This window comes from Pangasianodon hypophthalmus, chromosome 9 (assembly GCF_027358585.1).
Source record: "Pangasianodon hypophthalmus isolate fPanHyp1 chromosome 9, fPanHyp1.pri, whole genome shotgun sequence".
NCBI classification, from domain to species: domain Eukaryota; kingdom Metazoa; phylum Chordata; class Actinopteri; order Siluriformes; family Pangasiidae; genus Pangasianodon; species Pangasianodon hypophthalmus.
In genome coordinates this window covers 8,076,889-8,095,780 of record NC_069718.1, presented here as the reverse complement: position 1 = coordinate 8,095,780, position 18,892 = coordinate 8,076,889, and the positions used below count along the sequence as shown (strand labels likewise).

Here is an 18,892-nt window from a genome sequence, read left to right as displayed (position 1 = left end):
ATGATAATAATAATAATAATAATAATAATAATAATAATAATAATAATAATAATAATAATACGTCTGCGCAAATGTTGCGCATTTGTAACGCGCACGAAGGCATCCTTTGAATGTATGGCGGCGCCGTTTGTGTGGATTATGCGTCAACGTTTCTGTCCTGGTTATGGAAATACTTATGATTCATGCGAATATAAGTAGATAATAAACTAGTTTTTTGGATTAGGGATATATTTTTAAAGAAGTAGCGATAGAATTAGGTGTTGTTACATGTCGTACGGAGCTAAATAGCTAGCTTAGCTACATGCATTAAGGCCTAATTGGGAGCTGGGCACGTTTTAGGAAGCAGCCTTGTGCTAGATATTAGTGTTTATTTACATGTGCATGCTCTAGCATTGTGTTTATAGTCGGTTCATCTGCTTTGAAATTATATAGTGAGGTTGTGCAAACATGGTAAATGACCTGAGCATTGGCTGATGATGATGATGATGATGATGATGTGGACCTGCTAATTTAGAACTTGATCTCTGAAGGCTTTACTCTGAAGGTCCACCTTCCTCTGAGCTGAAGTTTTACCTCCTACAACAGCAGCAAACATGACCGGCATCCAATCCAGAGATGGTAAATGAGCTCACACACTTGTTTTCAGAGCAGATTTCAGGTTTCACACTGTAGTTTAACCCTGACTGGTGTGTGTTTTTGTGTGTTTGTGTGTGTAGAGTCAGTTGGAGACAGTTCTGATGATGAACCTCTGAGTAAAATGGTGAAACCTGGCAAGAAGTGTTCAGAAGACACACGTAAGACTGAAGCAAGCTCACACACTTATACACCTTCATCATAGTTTACTTCGACCACTGTGATAAATCTAAAAATGTGCTGTGTTATGATTATCACTAACCGAACCTGTGTTTTCAGCCTCGGATATCATGGAAGATGCTTCACCGAAGAAAACTCTCAAAGAGCCGACCTCTACTGCGGATGGTAAAAAAAAAAAATAAAAAATAAGTCTATTGCTGCATCTCAATTTGCCTACTTATACTATGCACTGAAAGTGTGTACTCTATTTTTGTGAAGAAAAAGTACATACTTTTGAGTGTGTATGCAAGTATGCAAGTACTGGGACATACTAGCACGTCATGTAACAGAAAAGAAGGCTGTCACCGTAAACAAACCCCTCGCTGCATTTCAGCTATTCTTCATCCATTATTCCTTATAATTCCTTATAAAAATTTACACTAGATTATATAATTTAATTTAACATTCCCTTCATATATTTTTCCACATTTTGCAGGTTGAATTTGGCAAAGCAGACCGTCACAAAACCCCTCCTCCCTCACACAAGGAGTTGTGGGTAATATTAGCTGAAAAAGTGTTCACGTATCCACATTTCGAGAATCTGCTTCGAAATAGTAGACCATCCGGGTACCTTCGGAATACTCATTTCAACATACTACGATTCAGAACACACTAATTCTAATCTCAGATACTATTTAGGACGGATAATAGGCGAAATGGGACGCAGCATATTTCTCTACATGTGTCTGGAAAATTCAAATTTTGTGCATACTTTTAAGAAAAATGAGAGAGACAAAAGCATGTAGTGTGTCGGGTAGCTACACACATCCTTCATCTCCACCGTCCCAGGTTCATCCCTGAGCTCATGTTACTGTGTTCGATGAGTTTCATGTGTTCTTTGTTCTCCCCACATCTGTGAGGGTTTCCTCACGCTTCCTCATGCCAGCAGGTGGATTGCCCTTAGGTGTGAGTGACTGTGAATGACATGTATACTGACTTCTTAAAGTGTCGTTAACCTCTTTTATATCATTTAATCACAAATTGTTACTAACATATCCGCTTCAACTCTGTTCTTATCAAACTGTTCATCTTATTGATTTTTTGAGGTAAAGTTAAAACCATGGGGTGTTAAAACAGATGGGCGTGTCTTTGAGTGGGACAGATGGATAGATGGGTGTTTCTGAGTGGGACAGATGCATAGATGGGCGTGTCTTTGAGTGGGACAGATGCATAGATGGGCGTTTCTGAGTGGGTCAGATGGATAGATGAGTGGGACATAGGGACTGATGGGTGTGTCTTTGAGTGGGTCAGATGGATAGATGGGCGTTTCTTTGAGTGAGACAGATGGATAGATGGGCGTTTCTTTGAGTGGGACAGATGGATAGATGAGCATTTCTGAGTGGGTCAGATGGATAGATGGGCGTGTCTTTGAGTGGGTCAGATGGATAGATGGGCGTTTCTGAGTGGGTCAGATGGATAGATGGATAGATGAGTGAGACAGATGGATAGATGGGCGTTTCTGAGTGGGTCAGATGGATAGATGGGTGTGTCTTTGAGTGAGACAGATGGATAGATGGGCGTTTCTGAGTGGGTCAGATGGATAGATGAGCATTTCTGAGTGGGTCAGATGGATAGATGGGCGTTTCTGAGTGGGTCAGATGGATAGATGGGTGTGTCTTTGAGTGGGTCAGATGGATAGGTGGGCGTGTCTTTGAGTGAGACAGATGGATAGATGAGCGTTTCTTTGAGTGGGTCAGATGGATAGATGAGCATTTCTGAGTGGGTCAGATGGATAGATGGGCGTTTCTGAGTGGGTCAGATGGATAGATGGGTGTGTCTTTGAGTGGGACAGATGGATGGATGGGTGTGTCTGAGTGGGGCAAGCGGGTGTGTCTTTGAGTGGGACAGATGGGCCCAGAGATGTACTCTGTTCTTTTCAGACTGTTCAACTTATTGATTTTTTTTTGAGGAAAAGCTAAAACCATGGGGTATCTGTTTTTTTTTTTTTCCAAAGATGTGTGCTGTTCTGGTACATCTTTTGTTCATTCTAGGAAACTGGTTATTTCTGAGTTAACTTTGTTTTTATATTTGGACTTGGGGTGATGTTTAAAAATTTCTACTGGGAAATAAACATGTGAAAGTTGTAAGTTATGAGACTAATATTTAATCATACAGCCTGTAATTATTTATTTTTTTTCAGAGTGTCCTGGACACAGCTCTGATGACGAGCCTCTGAGCAAACTGATCGAATCAAAGGGGGCCAAGCGCTCAAGTAAAGAGCAAGAGACTGGTGAGCGTTGGAACAGTTTTTATATTGTTTTTTTATTTGTTAATAGCCCAAAATGATGAGTGGAGAGTTCCTGGTAACAGTTACAGACCCCTCTGCTGAGATCACTTTTAAATCAAAATAATACATGGCCATAGCATAACGATGATCTTTCCATTTGTTACTCTTCCTGGGCAAATCAAACCTGAGTGCAGTGGAAGTATTTGGGCCAAGTGAGGGACAGACGGGTGTGGCTTTGAGTGACACAGCTGGACATTCCTTTGAGTCAAAACATGGCGTGTCTTGGAGTGGGGCAGATGGGTGTGTCTTTGAGTTAAACCAGATAGACAGATTGGGTCAGATAGATAGATCGGCATGTCTTTGAGTGGGATGGATAGATAGATGGGTGTGTCTGAGTGGGACAGATGAGAGTGTCTTTGAGTGGTACATATGGGCCGGTCTTTAGATGGGCATGTCTGAGTCGGTCAGATGGATAGATGGGTGTGTCTGAGTCGGTCAGATGGATAGATGGGCGTGTCTGAGTCGGTCAGATGGATGGATGGGTGTGTCTGAGTCGGTCAGATGGATAGATGGGCGTGTCTGAGCAGGACAGATGGACAGATGGGTGTTTCTGAGTGGGACAGATAGATAGATGGGCGTGTCTGAGTGGGACAGATGGATAGATAGGTGTGTCTTTCAGTGGTACATATGGGCCGGTCTTTGAATGGGATAAATGGATAGAGAGGTGTGAGTTTGACAGATGGATAGATGGATGTGCATTTAAGTGGGACAGATGGATGGATGGGTGTGTCTTTGAGTGGGACAGATTTTGTGTCCATTCCTGTTCATATACCTTATTCATCTAAGATCATTAATGAATTAATTTATTTTTTTAGATATCTTGTGAGATTAGCTCATGGTTAGCATTATGATGATTTAGAACATTTATTATGAGAGATGTCTGGTTGTGTTAGATCATGTTATTGAGCTGGCTAATAAAATCTGTGAAAGATACTTGCATACCTGTCTACTTTAATTCTTCCATATATGGATTCAAAGACATGACAAGAGAGACACATCTAAAGACACACACACACACACACACACACACACACACATACATACCTTGAACCAAAAACAGCAGTTGGAGTACATCCTAATACTCTAAGAACACTAATATGAGTGGAATATGTCATAATAAACATGATGTGAATTACAGAGGGGGGAACTGATGCCCTAATAAAATGTTAAGCTCCTAAAATAAATAAAAGACACAAGGTTGGGGTGTTCTAAAAAATTATATCTGTAAAGTACTTTAAGAAGTAAACGCTAAAATATGTTTCCTCAGTCGTGTCAGAAAGACAGATATAAATGACACATTTGAACACCCCTCCAGTGGGCTGTACCATTTCTGCTCTGGTGACACTGCCTCAGACTCAAAGACATGGCTGACGAGAAACAGAATGAAAAGCCTGCCAGAGTATAGAACTGCAAAAGTCTTTAGTGAAAGGTGGAATAAAATCCTGTTTTTATAAAATATCCTTTTGATTATTCCGTATTATTATATCTTAACACACACTTTATGAACATTTTTGTTAAGTGTGATAATGAAGGAAAATGACACATGGTTTCATGTTTCATGGTTTCATGTTTCATGGTTTCATCATTTCACAGCAAGGATACTCAAACCTCTGCCCTCCGCTATTTATAATTTTTTTTAACCTCAGCTGCAGGGAAGCTGTCGGATTCTGAAGAGGATCAGCCGCTGACGATGATCATCAAGAAGAAGAAGAAGCAGCAGAAGGCTGACACAGAAGAGCCTGACGGTGTGTGTTCATGCATTATTATAGATGAAATGTACTGCTTTCTGTTCCTTCAGCCACTGACTCAATCACTCATTCACTTATTCACTTAACTCAGACTCACACATTCATACACTGACTCCCTCATTCACTCACTCACTAACTCATTTACTCATTCATTCACCGACTCATCTGCTGACTCACTTAGTGACTGACTCACTCATTTTCTCAACCACTGACTGACTCACTCATTCACTTACTCACTTACCGACTCTCACTCACTCATTCATACACTGATTCCCTCATTCACTCACTCACTCTCATTTACTCACTCACTCACTGACTCATTTACTGACTCACTTAGTGACTGACTCACTCATTTTCTCAACCACTGACTGACTCACTCATTCACTTACTCACTTACTGACTCTCACGCACTCATTCATACACTGATTCCCTCATTCACTCACTCACACTCATTTACTCACTCACTCACTGACTCATTTACTGACTCACTTAGTGACTGACTCACTCATTTTCTCAACCACTGACTGACTCACTCATTCACTCACTGACTCCTTTACTCACTCTCACTAACTCGTTTACTGATTCACTCACTGACTCCTTTACTCAGTCAATGACTGAATCACTCATTTACTCAACCACTGACTCACTCACTTATTCACTTATTCACTTAGACTCATACTCATTCATTCATACACTGACTCATTCACTCACTCACTCACTCATTCATTGACCTTAATCACTTAGTCACTCCTCACATGTTTCCTCAGTCCTTTACTTATTAACTCTCTCAGCAATTCATTCATTCATTCACTCATGCACTCGCTTCCCCTTCGCTAATTACTGCCTCATTTACTATCTCCCCACACTCACTTCTTCAATTCCTCTCTCAGTATTAACCTATCTCACTCAGTCATTCTTTCAGATACTACTTACCTCTCTTTCACTCCCACATAATCATCCGGCTTTAGAGCCTCCACACGGGAGCACTGTTACTCAAATAGCTTTAAAAACAGGCTTTGATTATCAAATTTACAAATATTCAGTTCGTCCTGCCCAATATTCATCTTAAACCTGTGTACTGCAGCCACGTTTTTGAGCTGATCACATGAACATGAGAGGGCATCACTGTCACTCCTTAATTTGTATAAAAAGATCTGTGAGGAATCAAACTGCTTCTCTGTTTATAGATGCCAAGAAGACCAGAAGCCCAAAAAAGCGTAAAGCTGTGACGAAGGCCTCGAAGCTCAGAGAGTCATCACCGTCACCATCACCGTCACCAGTGAAGGTCTCACAGAGAAGAGGACGAAAAGGTAGCGATCATGAGTTCTACACCATCTCAGTGGAGTCGTTTGCAGTCAGGTTTAACCGATGAAGTGTACACTCGTGATGAAAGCGGCCACGATGTGTGTATTTTACTTAAATTAGAATTACTTCATATTTGTTGCCAATAACCTCTTGCCTGCCCTCAAAGGCAGGAGATATAACAACCCTAATAAATCCTGCATTCCTGAAGTCAGGGTGCTGGTGCTGGTTTTCGAGTCTGGAGCAGTTTAGTCCTTTTCCACAGTTTGATTCCTGAATGAAATTGCTACAGGTCTGGAACCAAGAACCAGCAACGTCAGGGGCATGGGAGACGGCCTTATGACTTTTTGTCATTTTTGTTACCATCTTGATAATCTCAGTTATGTTTTTGACAACCATGAAAAAAATTGACCAGCTCCACATTGGAGTTAGATGCAATTAAAACAGATGTTTTGGTAGTTTTTGATGAAGTCTCTGTACTGTTTATAGATGCTGAAAGATTTAACATTGGATCCTAAAGATTTAGATTTCAAAATGGTGGAAACGTAGGCCGGTTCTTAAAAACAGCTGCCGGTTTAGTGAACATGCCCAACCCCCTGTCCGTGGATGAAGTGGTATTTGGTGATTTTTCTTGCTCTGATGCAAATTACGAAACCTTATTAATAAATATTAAGGAAAATCAGCAGTTTGTTCCGGATTTTGTCCCACCAGGACAGCGACTAACACACTTGGAGGAAAGCGCTCTCTACCCTCTTCCACATACCTGAGCTCACAGATACCCATGATTGGCTAGTGTCGCTGTGATTGACAGGGTCAGGATCACTGGCATCTCAGGATTAGCATGTGTAGCTCAAGAGAGAGAGACAGAGACAGAAAGAGAGAGAGATTATTAGGTATGCTAGTTGTCATGTAATGGTTAAGGACAATGTACATTTCCTTAAAAAGTCTGGAAGGTCTCCTGAACCCCAGCAAGGAAAGTCCAATCAACATAGCTGCTCACAGCATCAACAGTAAACAAAGTAACACTTCGTTACTTTACTAGTATTTGCTTTAGATTAATTAAAATACAGATATATTTGCTTGTTAAATCTATAACACTGACTATACAGATCGCTGTTTTGAGGAGAAAAACTCCACTACACCACTCGTCAGGTAGATTCATGCTAACAAAAGGTGAACATGGAGACGTCCATGTTTTTTCCCCACTTTGACGTCAAAATTCATGTAGCTCCAACTTCCCAATTCCAAGTTAAGTCGAACCCAGCAGTAGTGTATGTGGTGCTGGGACGAGTGTAACAGGTACAGCATCGTGCACAACCGTATTGTAAAGTTGAAGCCATTGATCGAGGCGCTTTTTTGTGAAATTCAGCTCGGATTTGTAGATTAGCTGATGAACATCCTGGTTTGTTTTTCTCGAAGGTAAGGACAACTCAAAGAAGAAAGCATCGGCACATTCCCCAGCTGTGAACACGACGCCTAAAAGGAGAGGACGTGCAAAGAAAGAAGGAAAAAGTACATGGCTGTTAGATTTTGGTTTGAGTTTCAGGTTCTGATGTGAATAGGGACACAAGCAGAAGCAAAACTTAAAAGAACAAGGTTTTGTTATGAAGCCTATTTCTGGACATTTTGTTCTAATTTCAAGTGTGAAATTGTCTTGTTCAGTTGGCAGATCATTTTGTGGCTTTTTTTTTTTTAAATTTATTTATTTATTTATTTTTTAAATAAATGCTTCAAATTTGTAAATTTATTTGCCAATAAAACTGGACTGTTTCAACCATGGAAAAAAAGAATGTCTAGAAATAGACTTTATAATGTTATATTTGTTTTTTGGTAATATTATGGTAAGAAATATTAATAAGAAATAATTTGATAATTTTGCGTATATTTGTATTTAAGATATTTTCACTTGCTATAGTAAACCATATATAATGACAACTTGAACCTATCATGATTTGATATGAAAATTATATGATGCTGGCAAATTTAGTAACAGGAAACCTCTAGAACCTGCTTGCTAGCTAGCTAAGTTATTTTTTTAATTTTTTTTTTCTCCTTTAGCTAGCCGGGTAGTTATTTGGGATGGCGCAAGGTCAGATTGTATTTTCACGTATATTCATAGATCCTGCCATTTTTAATATCACTTAAATGGTAGTGATGTAGAATTCATATTGTAGATAGATTATGATGTTCTGGGGTATTTTATGAAATGGGTGAAAATGAATATAAACGTCAGTATGAAATCTTGAAAAACTTTCTTCTGTATGTTTGTACGCAGCTCTGTGTAGCGACAGCTCGGACGACGAGCCCTTGAGCGAGGTGGTGAGGAAGAAGAGCGAGCCGGAGATGAAGCAGGCGGTGGTGCTGTTAGAGAGGATGTCCGAACGAGACGTTATGGACGCAGTGGCACGGGGACGCACACACAGCCAAGAGCAGAAAAGTACAACCAGAGCAGGTAATGACAGACTGGGAATAAATCTACATACTAAACTGTGGGAAGAATCAAGGTGAAAAAAATAACCGGATAATTTATCCTATGATATTCAGTAATGAGTGATGAACAGTTATTTCATATTTTAATCACAGCTGCAGTTTTTGACCTCTTCAGCTAACTGTATGTAAAAAATTACAAACTTTATCATACGTTGTTTCGATCGATTCTGGTGCATTTGTTCATTTCGATTCAATTCTTTGCATAGTACACCAAGAGAAAGTATAACAATAATCAGGCAGGGATGCGAAATACGAATAAAAAGCTTGCTAGAACAAACAATAAAAACGTATAAAATGAATGTTGCATATCCGCATAATATCTATTTATTTATTTTACATCTTTCTTTCACTACGGTGACTATGCAATGTAGAGCTCCTTGTATGTGACGAATAAAACTTAAAATTAATAACAAATGAAAATAAATAAACGGCAAATTGGTAATAAAACACTTATGAACTGAAAGTGATTTAAAATGATTGAATTAAAGGTACAGTTAAAAATATTAAAAATATAAGACAATCATATAATTTTATAGATATCTTTCAAACTGATTTGCAGATGAAGACAGTTTCATTTGTCTACACTGACAAAACTAAATGTCACTTTGCTTTTATTGTGTGTGTGTGTGTGTGTGTGTGTAATATATGTATATTATAATGCACGCCCTGAAAGACAACCCTGCTTCCTTTTTTTTTCTTAAATTAGTTAAATAAGTGTTGTAAGTAATCATAATTAGGATTGTAACCTTTCTAATTCAGTCCTAATTTGTGTCTTTATGCATCATTTCCACGAATCCTGTAACTGTTCCGTGAAGAAGGTAAGCATTTTGGGAAATTGGCCGGATTAATTCTGAGTAATGCACTAAAAGCAGACTGTACTCTGAACCTCTGAGAAATGGACGATGTTGCTTTAACATTCTGAGAATTAGATGGCTAATGCCTCCGAGCTGATGGTAGATAGAGTGTACTTTTACAGTAATCACCCAGTTCTTCTCTCCTCTCTCTCTCTCTCCCCCCCCCCCCCCCCCCCCCCCCCGCATGTCGTTTAGAGAGTGCAGCAGAGAGCTCAGATGAGGAGCCTCTGAGTCATAAGATGAAGAGACTGAAAGAGCAGAGCAAGGCTGCGAGAGGCAGAAGACCAGCGGCAGGTAACGGTTCCTGCAAGACGATACCTTTTATATCCTGACAGACGCTTTTGATCAGACGCACAAATAAAGTAAGGAATAAACCACAACAGGGTGTGCTGTCATAGGAAAATAATCAGTGACCGAGTACCAAGAGCAGCATATACACCCTTATATACAGTATACCACAGCAATGGTAAGAATTTTACTATCTATTAAAGAGCACCACGCTGTGCTTTTTATCCATTTATAGTTACATTGAATGTTGTTGAATGTCCAAGAGGTCCTGTTATGACTTATAGCAGCTTTAAACACTCGTTCCCTCACCTGCCTCACTTTTTGTCCTCTCAGAACCGCTGACACTGGAGACTCCTTCCATAAATGTTCAATAAACATTGCTTTACAGAATGCTTCAACAGTTATACATTGTTATTTGTTACATAACCTCATGCGTTTTCAAAAAAAAAAAAAAAAATCTGTTTATTATTAGGGACAGATTACATGAAGCGTCCACCATGCAAGTCCCTGTGAACAAGCTGTTACTATAGAAACGATAATGTATTACAACTAATGCATTAATGTGAATATGTGACCAATCAGATTTGAGAATCCAACAGCGCTGTGATATAAGAGAAATTAATTAATGAACACAAAATATCACTTTTTTTTAATAAGCAATAAACTGAGAGCAAAAATGCAGGACCAGTACAGTCGGTTTATTCTCAGAAGTCTTTCACAAGCCCCCATATTGTAAATAGTTAATGAGTAAAGATGAGATAATACTGTATTTCACTTCTAAAGGTCAGCATTAGCTCTTTGCTTATTCAGAGACTACGTTGTTGGTTCCGTATTGCATTCTCTTGTTTTTTTATTTATTTGTCTCCTAAGATTGTTTGGATTTCAAATGAGCATGTGTCCCCTTCATAGAGCTGTTCCTCTGACTATTTTTTATTAGAAATAAAGCAAAACCTGCAATAAAAGATGGTGTAATTATCTAGAGGCAATGAATTCATTTTGACACATGCGCACTCTACACAGATGCCAGTTCAGATGACGAGCCTTTGGTGAGGAAAGTAAAAACAGCAAAGGTGAAGGATAAGTTTAGAAAGAGAGCCAACGGAGAAGAGGACACAGTCAAACAAGGTGAGTCTCTGTTACCGTCCAACAGGGACCGAGTGCAGCTCTGATGTCTATTAAGACAATTCCAGTGTTATGGATGTGACATTTGCACTCACATTGGCTAACAAAATGTCTCACAGCAGCGACAAGTTTAGGGTCAATGTGCACGTGTGATGTCATTTATCCTCTTGATGATAATGCAGAGATATTAAAAAAAAAAACCTGTGTTGATTTACATGTTTTAATTCATCAGCGTTATGGATGTCAAATGGACAACCTTTTTGGGAAACTAAACATTTTCTACAAGCTCTGTGAATTTTTACAGACCATCGCAGAACGCATCACATGTAGAACTTGTTTTAGGAATACATCTGTAGAACTGTAGGAAGGAGACAGGCGAATTTTTCCGCTGCCCCGCTTCGCTTTCTTTTTATTTTCCTTCTTCTACCTACGCACTTTTCAGCCCACGTTCTCTGAAATTTAAACTCAAACCAAAAGAAAGCAAACAGTCCAAACGAGTTTGCAGCCTCGCCGGGTTCATGTTCAAGTTTGCATTTCCTGACTGGTTGTACTGATGCTACCAGCACCGTGTTTCTCTGGCTCACGTCATGTCTGAAAGGACAAACAAAGCACACATAAATGAACTCACACACTCGTGACCACACACAGGTGAGAATCATCACGTGTTACCTGCTGGTTCAACCCACCTCCTTTCCGTCCGGAGCTGACGCTCAACTACGCCCCCGCTGTTAAGAAAAAAATCTGCCTTTATGGATGTAACATGTCTGAACCAGTACTCCATGTATCTGACGTATAAACAATGCAGTTTTCTCTATGAATGTCTTAATTTTAAATGTAAAGCACGTATGAAATGTGCTACATGAATAAAGCTGCCTTGCTTATAATTCAACCAGAGAAGTAGAGTGAAATATACAGCACTGTGCAAAAGTCTTAGGCACCCTATTTTTTTTTTTTTTTAGTACAAACTTTGTTATAGATGTTTATTTTCTGACTTCTACATTATTGATTCAGTACAGAAACATTAGTTTTCCAGCACAAAATTAAATGTTACAGAAAAATGTTTGTATGTCAGTAAGGAAAGCAGCAGATTACATAAGAGACCCTTTTCAGACAAAAAAGCATAATGAAGGCTGCTGGCTGCAGAAGTATTGCTAATCTAACACGCTCATGTCGATTTCTCCTTTATAACGTCAGAAGAATTCGTCCATTTCTTTCCTCACAGGCCACACAGGTGCTTGTTCAGTCCCTTGTCATTTCGAGACTGGACTACTGCAACTCACTCCTGGCAGGTCTGCCTCTGAGCGCCATTTGTCCTCTGCAACTGATCCAGAATGCAGCTGCACGACTGGTTTTCAACCTTCCTAAATTTTTCCACACCACCCCATTGCTGCGCTCCCTCCACTGGCTTCCTGTAGCTGCCCGCATCAGATTTAAAACACTGGTGCTCGCCTACAAAGCCAAAAACGGACCAGCACCCACTTATCTCAAAGCACTTATCACACCTCGAGCGCCACCACGCTCCCTCCGATCCTCTAGCACTGCTCGACTGGTCCCTCCATCTCTCAGGGTACAAGGAAGGCATGCATCGAGACTCTTCTCTGTTCTGGCACCAAGGTGGTGGAATGAACTTCCCCTAGATGTCCGAACAGCTGAGTCACTGGCAGTCTTCAAACGACGGCTAAAGACTTACCTCTTCATAAAATACTTAAATTAGCACTTTCACACAAAAAAAAAAACAAAAAAAAAAAACTCCCCAACAGAGTTTTGGACTGATGGTATTCCTAGTTTGTGACCTAGCGAGCCAATATCAGAATGTATTTTTGATAGACTTCAAAGCACTATTGTAAGTCGCTCTGGATAAGGGCGTCTGCCAAATGCCATAAATGTAAATGTAAATGTAAGTAAGAAGCGAGTGAGACAGTCATAGTCTCCAGAAGAACTGTGGCTGCTTCTGTAAGATGCTCAGTAACACTTACAGCTCATTTCCTTATAAAACTGCACACACTGCACCTGAGACTACTATTTTATTTTATTTTTTAAAGCGAAGGATCCTCACACCAAATATTGACTTCCATTTATTACAGTTTACTGCTCTTTATAGTTTTTTTTAATGTAGAAACATTTAATTTCATTATTTTTGAAGGCATCTTTGTTCTACAGCATTTCTTTGTATGTGCCTAAGACTTTTGCACAGTACTGTAAGTGAACATTTTGAAAGTAGTTTTGTTCCTGTGCTCATAACTTTTCCTTTTCTTTTTTTCATGGTGATATTGATATTTGCGTGGAATTTACCTGTTCACGATTCCCCACAAGATTTGATTGAATTTCAGCTGAACTTTAAAAATGAAGTGTGAGATTCTACAGAAAGTCAATTTGCTAGAGAAAGAGAGTGAATAATATCTTACCTGGATAGTGTACACTGATACTTAAGAGCTGCTGCTGCTGCTGCTGTAATCATAAACACTGTCCTGTGCTCATCCAAGGACTTTTACTCACAATCTGCTCATACTGAACATCCTGTAAACACACTCTGTACTGTCTGTCTTTATAATCGCACTATCCCGGGTCACTCAGAAGAGGCTCCATTTTCTCTCCTGGTTCCTCTCGTGATTTCTTCCTCATGTCTTCTCGGGGAGTTTTTCCTTTCCACTAACGCCTCTGATTTGCTCATTAGGGATCTAAATCTACATCCTGATTTCTGTAAAGCTGCTTTCTGAAATGAATTGACCATTGTTTAAAGTGCTATACAACTAGAATAGATTCTTACTGCACCCTCTGTCTGCCTTCATGCAGATAAAGAGCTGAGCGAGGAGGACGAGCGTCCACTCTGAGCCTGGCAGCAGCCGCACACAACACAACACATCTCGCACATGAGTGAGTGTCGCACGTCTCCCACTTCACCACTCAGCCTGTTTCTCATACACACTTTCTCTGTATGACTATTGGGGGTCTCTCAATGTGTTGTCTCTTCCCAGATTGAACAGAAGAAATGAGAAGAGGACTCGCTTCTTTCACCGTTCTGTGATCAGTAGTTCTGTGCTTCATTCCTGTATTTATTTATAGTAACATCGCATTTTTTTCATGCCGACTTTAATTTTGAACTCCTAAACCCTGAAATGTGAATCCCTTTCACACCATGACGCATTGAAAAGCTTGAAGTAGTTTCTTTTATATTGTTTTAGCATTTTATATTTTGTATGGTCTTAACCAGGCTTCGGCCTTTTACATTGTGTACGCTGCTGTTTTGATTTGTATTTAAAAAAAAAAAAAAGTCACTAAATGTAATTTACTTAGTTTCTAGGAAGGAACATAACATGAAACCTGTTTTTAATAATAATATTGATGTGTACACAAGTATGAAACACATGAGTGTGAGAGGTAAATGTGGAGAACGATGTACAGTAGTTTTTTTTTTTTTTTTTTTTTTTTTTTTTTTTTTTTGATGGCAGTCGACTTAGTTTCTTGTGATTAATGTGATTTTACCGGATTGTTGGAACAAATGAAAGGTTCCTGCTGTCAGTACAATCAAAAGGCTTTAAAAAAATATTAAATCTGTGACTTTGTAATGAAAATTGTAGTAACTGTTTTTTATTGCCTCTCACTGCTTTTTTATTTAATGATCCATAACATTTTGTTCCTCAGCTTTAATATAAATGCCAAGCTTCAGCAAAAAGCAGCACAAAGACTCATCTTATACAGAACTGATTCTTCTTCTTCTTCCATTGACCCATTGGGTATCTCAGAGCTTCAGGCTTCCTGGTTCAATCCTGCTCGGATTACTGTCTGTGTGGAGCTTTGCATGTTCTCGTGGCTTTCCACCGGGTTCTCTGGTTTCCTCAGACCTTCCAAAAATCCAAAAACATGCCCATTGGTGGATCGACTACACAAAATTGCACCTAGGTGTGAATGATTGCATGAATGTGTGCCCCATCAGAAACCCAGAATCAGAATCAGAAATGATTTATTGCCAGGTACAGTAAAGGACACTCTACAGTACTAGGAATTTGTCTTGATGTCAGGTGCAAACACAGAATCAAAGATATAAAGTCAAGGGGGAGATGAAATGAAGAATACAAAAATACAAAAATGCAATGCAATAACAATGGTAAAACAATACTAAAGTGCATGAGACCATGATGCAAGATGAACATGCTATATATAAATATAAATATTAAATATGTAAACAGCAGAAGATAGAATATATTAAATCAAAAATATAAATAGTAATGTACAGAAAAAGTGAGTGTACATGGGTGATAGAAAAAGTATTGCAGCTTCAGAGGGGAGAGTTACTGTTCAGTAGGTTGGGGGGGGGGGGGATTGGGGCACTGTTCAGCAGGCTGACTGCAGCGGGGAAGTAGCTGTTCTTGTGGCGTGAGGTCCTGGTCCTGATGGACCGGAGCCTCTTGCCAGAGGGGAGTGGCTGGAAGAGTACATGTCCGGGGTGAGAGGGGTCGGCTGCAATCCTGGCTGCACGTCTCCGGGTCCTGGAGACGTACAAGTCCTGGAGTCATGGGAGGCTGCACCCGATCACCTTCTCAGCGGAGTGAATGACGCGCTGCAGCTTGGCCTTGTCCCTGGCCATGGCAGCAGCAAACCAGACTATGATGGAGGAAGTGAGAATAGATTCGATGATGCCAGTGTAGAAGTTGACCATCATCTTCACAGGGAGGTGGAACTTCTTCAGCTGCCGCAAGAAGTACAGCCTCTGCTGAGCCTTCTTGGTGAGGGAGCTGATGTTCTGCTCCCACTTAAGCTCCTGGACACAACCTTGGGGGGATCCAGTACTGATGATCCGGGAGTCCGAGACATACTTCCCCAGCCTCACAAACTGCAGTCTGTCTGTCAGAAAGTCTGTGATCCACCTGCACAATGAGTCCGGCACGTTCAGCTGTGAGAGCTTGTCTCGGAGCAGAGATGGGACGATAGTGTTGAAGGCAGAGCTGAAGTCCACAAACAGTAACCTGGCATAGGATCCTGGGGAGTCCAGATGCTGGAGGATGAAGTGGAGGGCCATGTTTACAGCGTCGTCTACAGATCTGTTGGCTCTGTAGGCAAACTGCATGGGATCCAGACGAGGGTCTGTAATGTCCTTGAGGTGGGACAAGATGAGGCGCTCAAAAGACTTCATGACCACAGAAGTCAGGGCAACGGGTCTGTAATCTCTGGAATAATCTCTGAAGTTTTAAAACAGGCTGGCACATGGCAGGTCTCCAGTGAGGTGTTAAAAATGTTGAGAACACCGGAGAGAGCTGGTTGGCACAGTGCTTCAGGGTGGAGGGGGAGACAGCGTCCGGGCCCGCGGCTTTGCGGGGGTTCAGTCGTTTAAACAGTCTATTCACATCTCCCTCTTTGATGGAGAGAGGTGTGAGCGGTGAGGGAGAGGGTGCCTAAGCACCCATCTGGAGTGCATCCCCACTTGACACTAGTCTCCAGTTCCAGCATAAAGTGGTTACCAAAAATAAAAGATTGAATTGGGGGGCCAAGCACCAAAGGTGCATAGGCACCCTATTGTTATTCTATGTTTTCTTCTTCTTCTTCTTCTTCTTCTGGCTAGGGTGACTATGGCAGCCCATAGAACTGTCTGGTAAAAAGTTGTAAATTTGGCACACTGATTAGGGAGGGTCTAAGGAACATTCTGACCAAATTTGGGCCAAGTGCCAACACTCTAGTGCCACCATGGGGTCAAATTTGGGCCTAACTTGGAAGTACATTTATGGTCATAACTTTTGAACTGTGTGTCCAAAATTTAAAAGCCAGACGTCCTTGGATTCCCTGTGTTGAGATGAGTTGCATCCTATGATGTCAATTTCTGATTAGATTTTCCACCATCTTGGATTTTGTCAAAAACAGTTTTTTCGCTACTTCTCCTACAAATTTTGTCCAATCATCACCAAATTTGGCATGCATCATCTTCAAAGTAAGCCTCACAAAAGAAGTCATCAAAAGAATTTTGAATAGTCCTAAGGGTTTGCCCGTAATGGGCCAATGAATCTGACGGTGAAGCAGCCAAACAGAAAGTGAGGCTGTATCTCAGCAACGACTTTGCGCACTGACACAAAACTTGGTAAGCATCTTCAGGACCATGGCCTGAGGCTATGCAACAAATTTCATGCCAGCATCACCTAGTGAACAAAAGTGACAATAACGTGCTAAAATGCTTACATCTAACTGCCATTTTTGCTATTCCTCCTCCAAATTTTGTCCAATCTTCACCAAATTTTGCTCACATCATCTTGACACCTGTCTAAACAACACTGCAGAAATGCCACCCTGCTGCCCACTTGTTCATCTAGATCTCTCCTCCTACAGTCAAAGAATTCCACCAGTGTCTGTGGTCAAGATGTATACATCATGAGTGAAACTACAAGTCACTCTTGAATCCCTTTGCCTAAAGTTATGGCTCTGCTTTCCTGTGATTGCTTAGGCAACAACTGTAGTGTGTCTGTGAATGAGTCTGGGTGCTTGGCCCCCGAAAATGCTGCTTGCAGCTTTAATTATTATTAGTAATAGTATTAGCAGTGGTATTATATCACACATTAAGAAATTGCACATACACTAGATTTTAGGTTTGCTGTAATACAAATCTGAATGATTTCTTTTTTAAATTTGATTGTTTCTAGCTGAGCTGCTAAAGCTTTCTCTTCTAAACTGAGTTTTTTTTTTTTGACCTTTTAATATGTCATTCAAATGTTAATATGACTTAACACATTAAAAAAAAGTCCATCTTGCAAATCTAACCAAAAACAACACAATAGTCTGTTAATTTATATAATAATAATTAACTGCAATATATACTGTAGATATTTAGGTGTATTGTACTGGTAGTTTTTAAAGATAGTGTTAAAGTAGCAGAATGTAATGTAATATAATGAAAGCCGATCCCATCCTTTCTGCATTATAGCTATCAATAGCTTTACAATGAAACTTGAGCAACACATTATCTCACAAGGTCTCAGTAATGGTATAATAAGAATGATGAAACTATTACACACAAAGACAGATAGGTGGCTAATTTAAGCAAGTTTTCAAGTCTGTTAGTCTGTGTTTCCTCTGAATACAGAACATGCAAAACAGAAAAGCAGTAAGAACCTTCCATTAAAAAAAACCCTCCAAGAAACAGGTCTTGGAACTTGGTAAACTTACAGGTCTGTTGTCTGTCCTTTTGTGTAATTTGTACTTTGATTAGACAACGTGTGCTTAATTTACTTTTAGTTGTGTCTCCAAAGGCATTTTTGGGTAAAAAGGATGCACCGTGTTCCCGTTCATTACAGCCGAGACTGTATTTCACCCGGGCCTTCACTATCACTTCTGATACCGTGTTACAGATGTTTCAGCGATGCAGACTGAAGATGATCAGCCCAAATGGAGATCAATGTGTTTTACTCATAAGGTGTGTAACAGACCTGAAACGACAGTCTGGTCTCTAGAAAGAAATCAGCCCCAGCCTCTCGTCTTCACACCATTCCATGTATTTTTATTATGACCGTTGGTGGTGATGTGCTGAGTTCAGAAAAAAAATCCCAAATAATCCCTTTTAAGAAATTTGTTAACAGCAAATAATCTGACATGGATGCCAAAACATTAAACCATATGTTGATATCTTTTTATTTTTGAAATATGACGGACGGACGGACGGACAGACAGACAGATAGATACTTTATTGCTCCTGAGAGAAATTGTAGAGTTAGTGGTAAAAACAAACATTTTCAGATAACATAAATACAGTAAAAATAAAATAAAACAAAGAAGTGCATTAAAAACAGCAACAAAAAATCTATCTATGCTAACTCAATGATAGCATCTGTCCATGTCCAAAACATAAAAATAATAAAATAATCTCTATCCTGTGTTGGTTCATATCCACTGATGGACAGGGCAGAGTGGGACTTGACAGATATAATTACAGTCAGTAATTGTACATCTGCAGTATGACTATGTGTATGACC

General features: G+C 40.0%; 1 protein-coding gene across 1 annotated transcript; it reads left to right on the top strand.

Moving 5' to 3' along the window:
- Nucleotides 1-77: 77 nt before the first annotated feature.
- On the top strand, nucleotides 78-14,515 carry LOC113529526 (hepatoma-derived growth factor-related protein 2). Its single transcript, XM_053237240.1, has 12 exons — nucleotides 78-618; nucleotides 717-794; nucleotides 913-978; nucleotides 2,993-3,082; nucleotides 4,786-4,884; nucleotides 6,075-6,197; nucleotides 7,609-7,701; nucleotides 8,465-8,641; nucleotides 9,729-9,827; nucleotides 10,842-10,946; nucleotides 13,737-13,817; nucleotides 13,919-14,515. Exons 1-11 carry the CDS (start codon nucleotides 594-596, stop codon nucleotides 13,772-13,774), a joined length of 993 nt encoding a protein of 330 aa, XP_053093215.1. The 5' UTR covers nucleotides 78-593; the 3' UTR covers nucleotides 13,775-13,817; nucleotides 13,919-14,515.
- The last annotated feature ends 4,377 nt before the right edge of the window (nucleotides 14,516-18,892 follow it).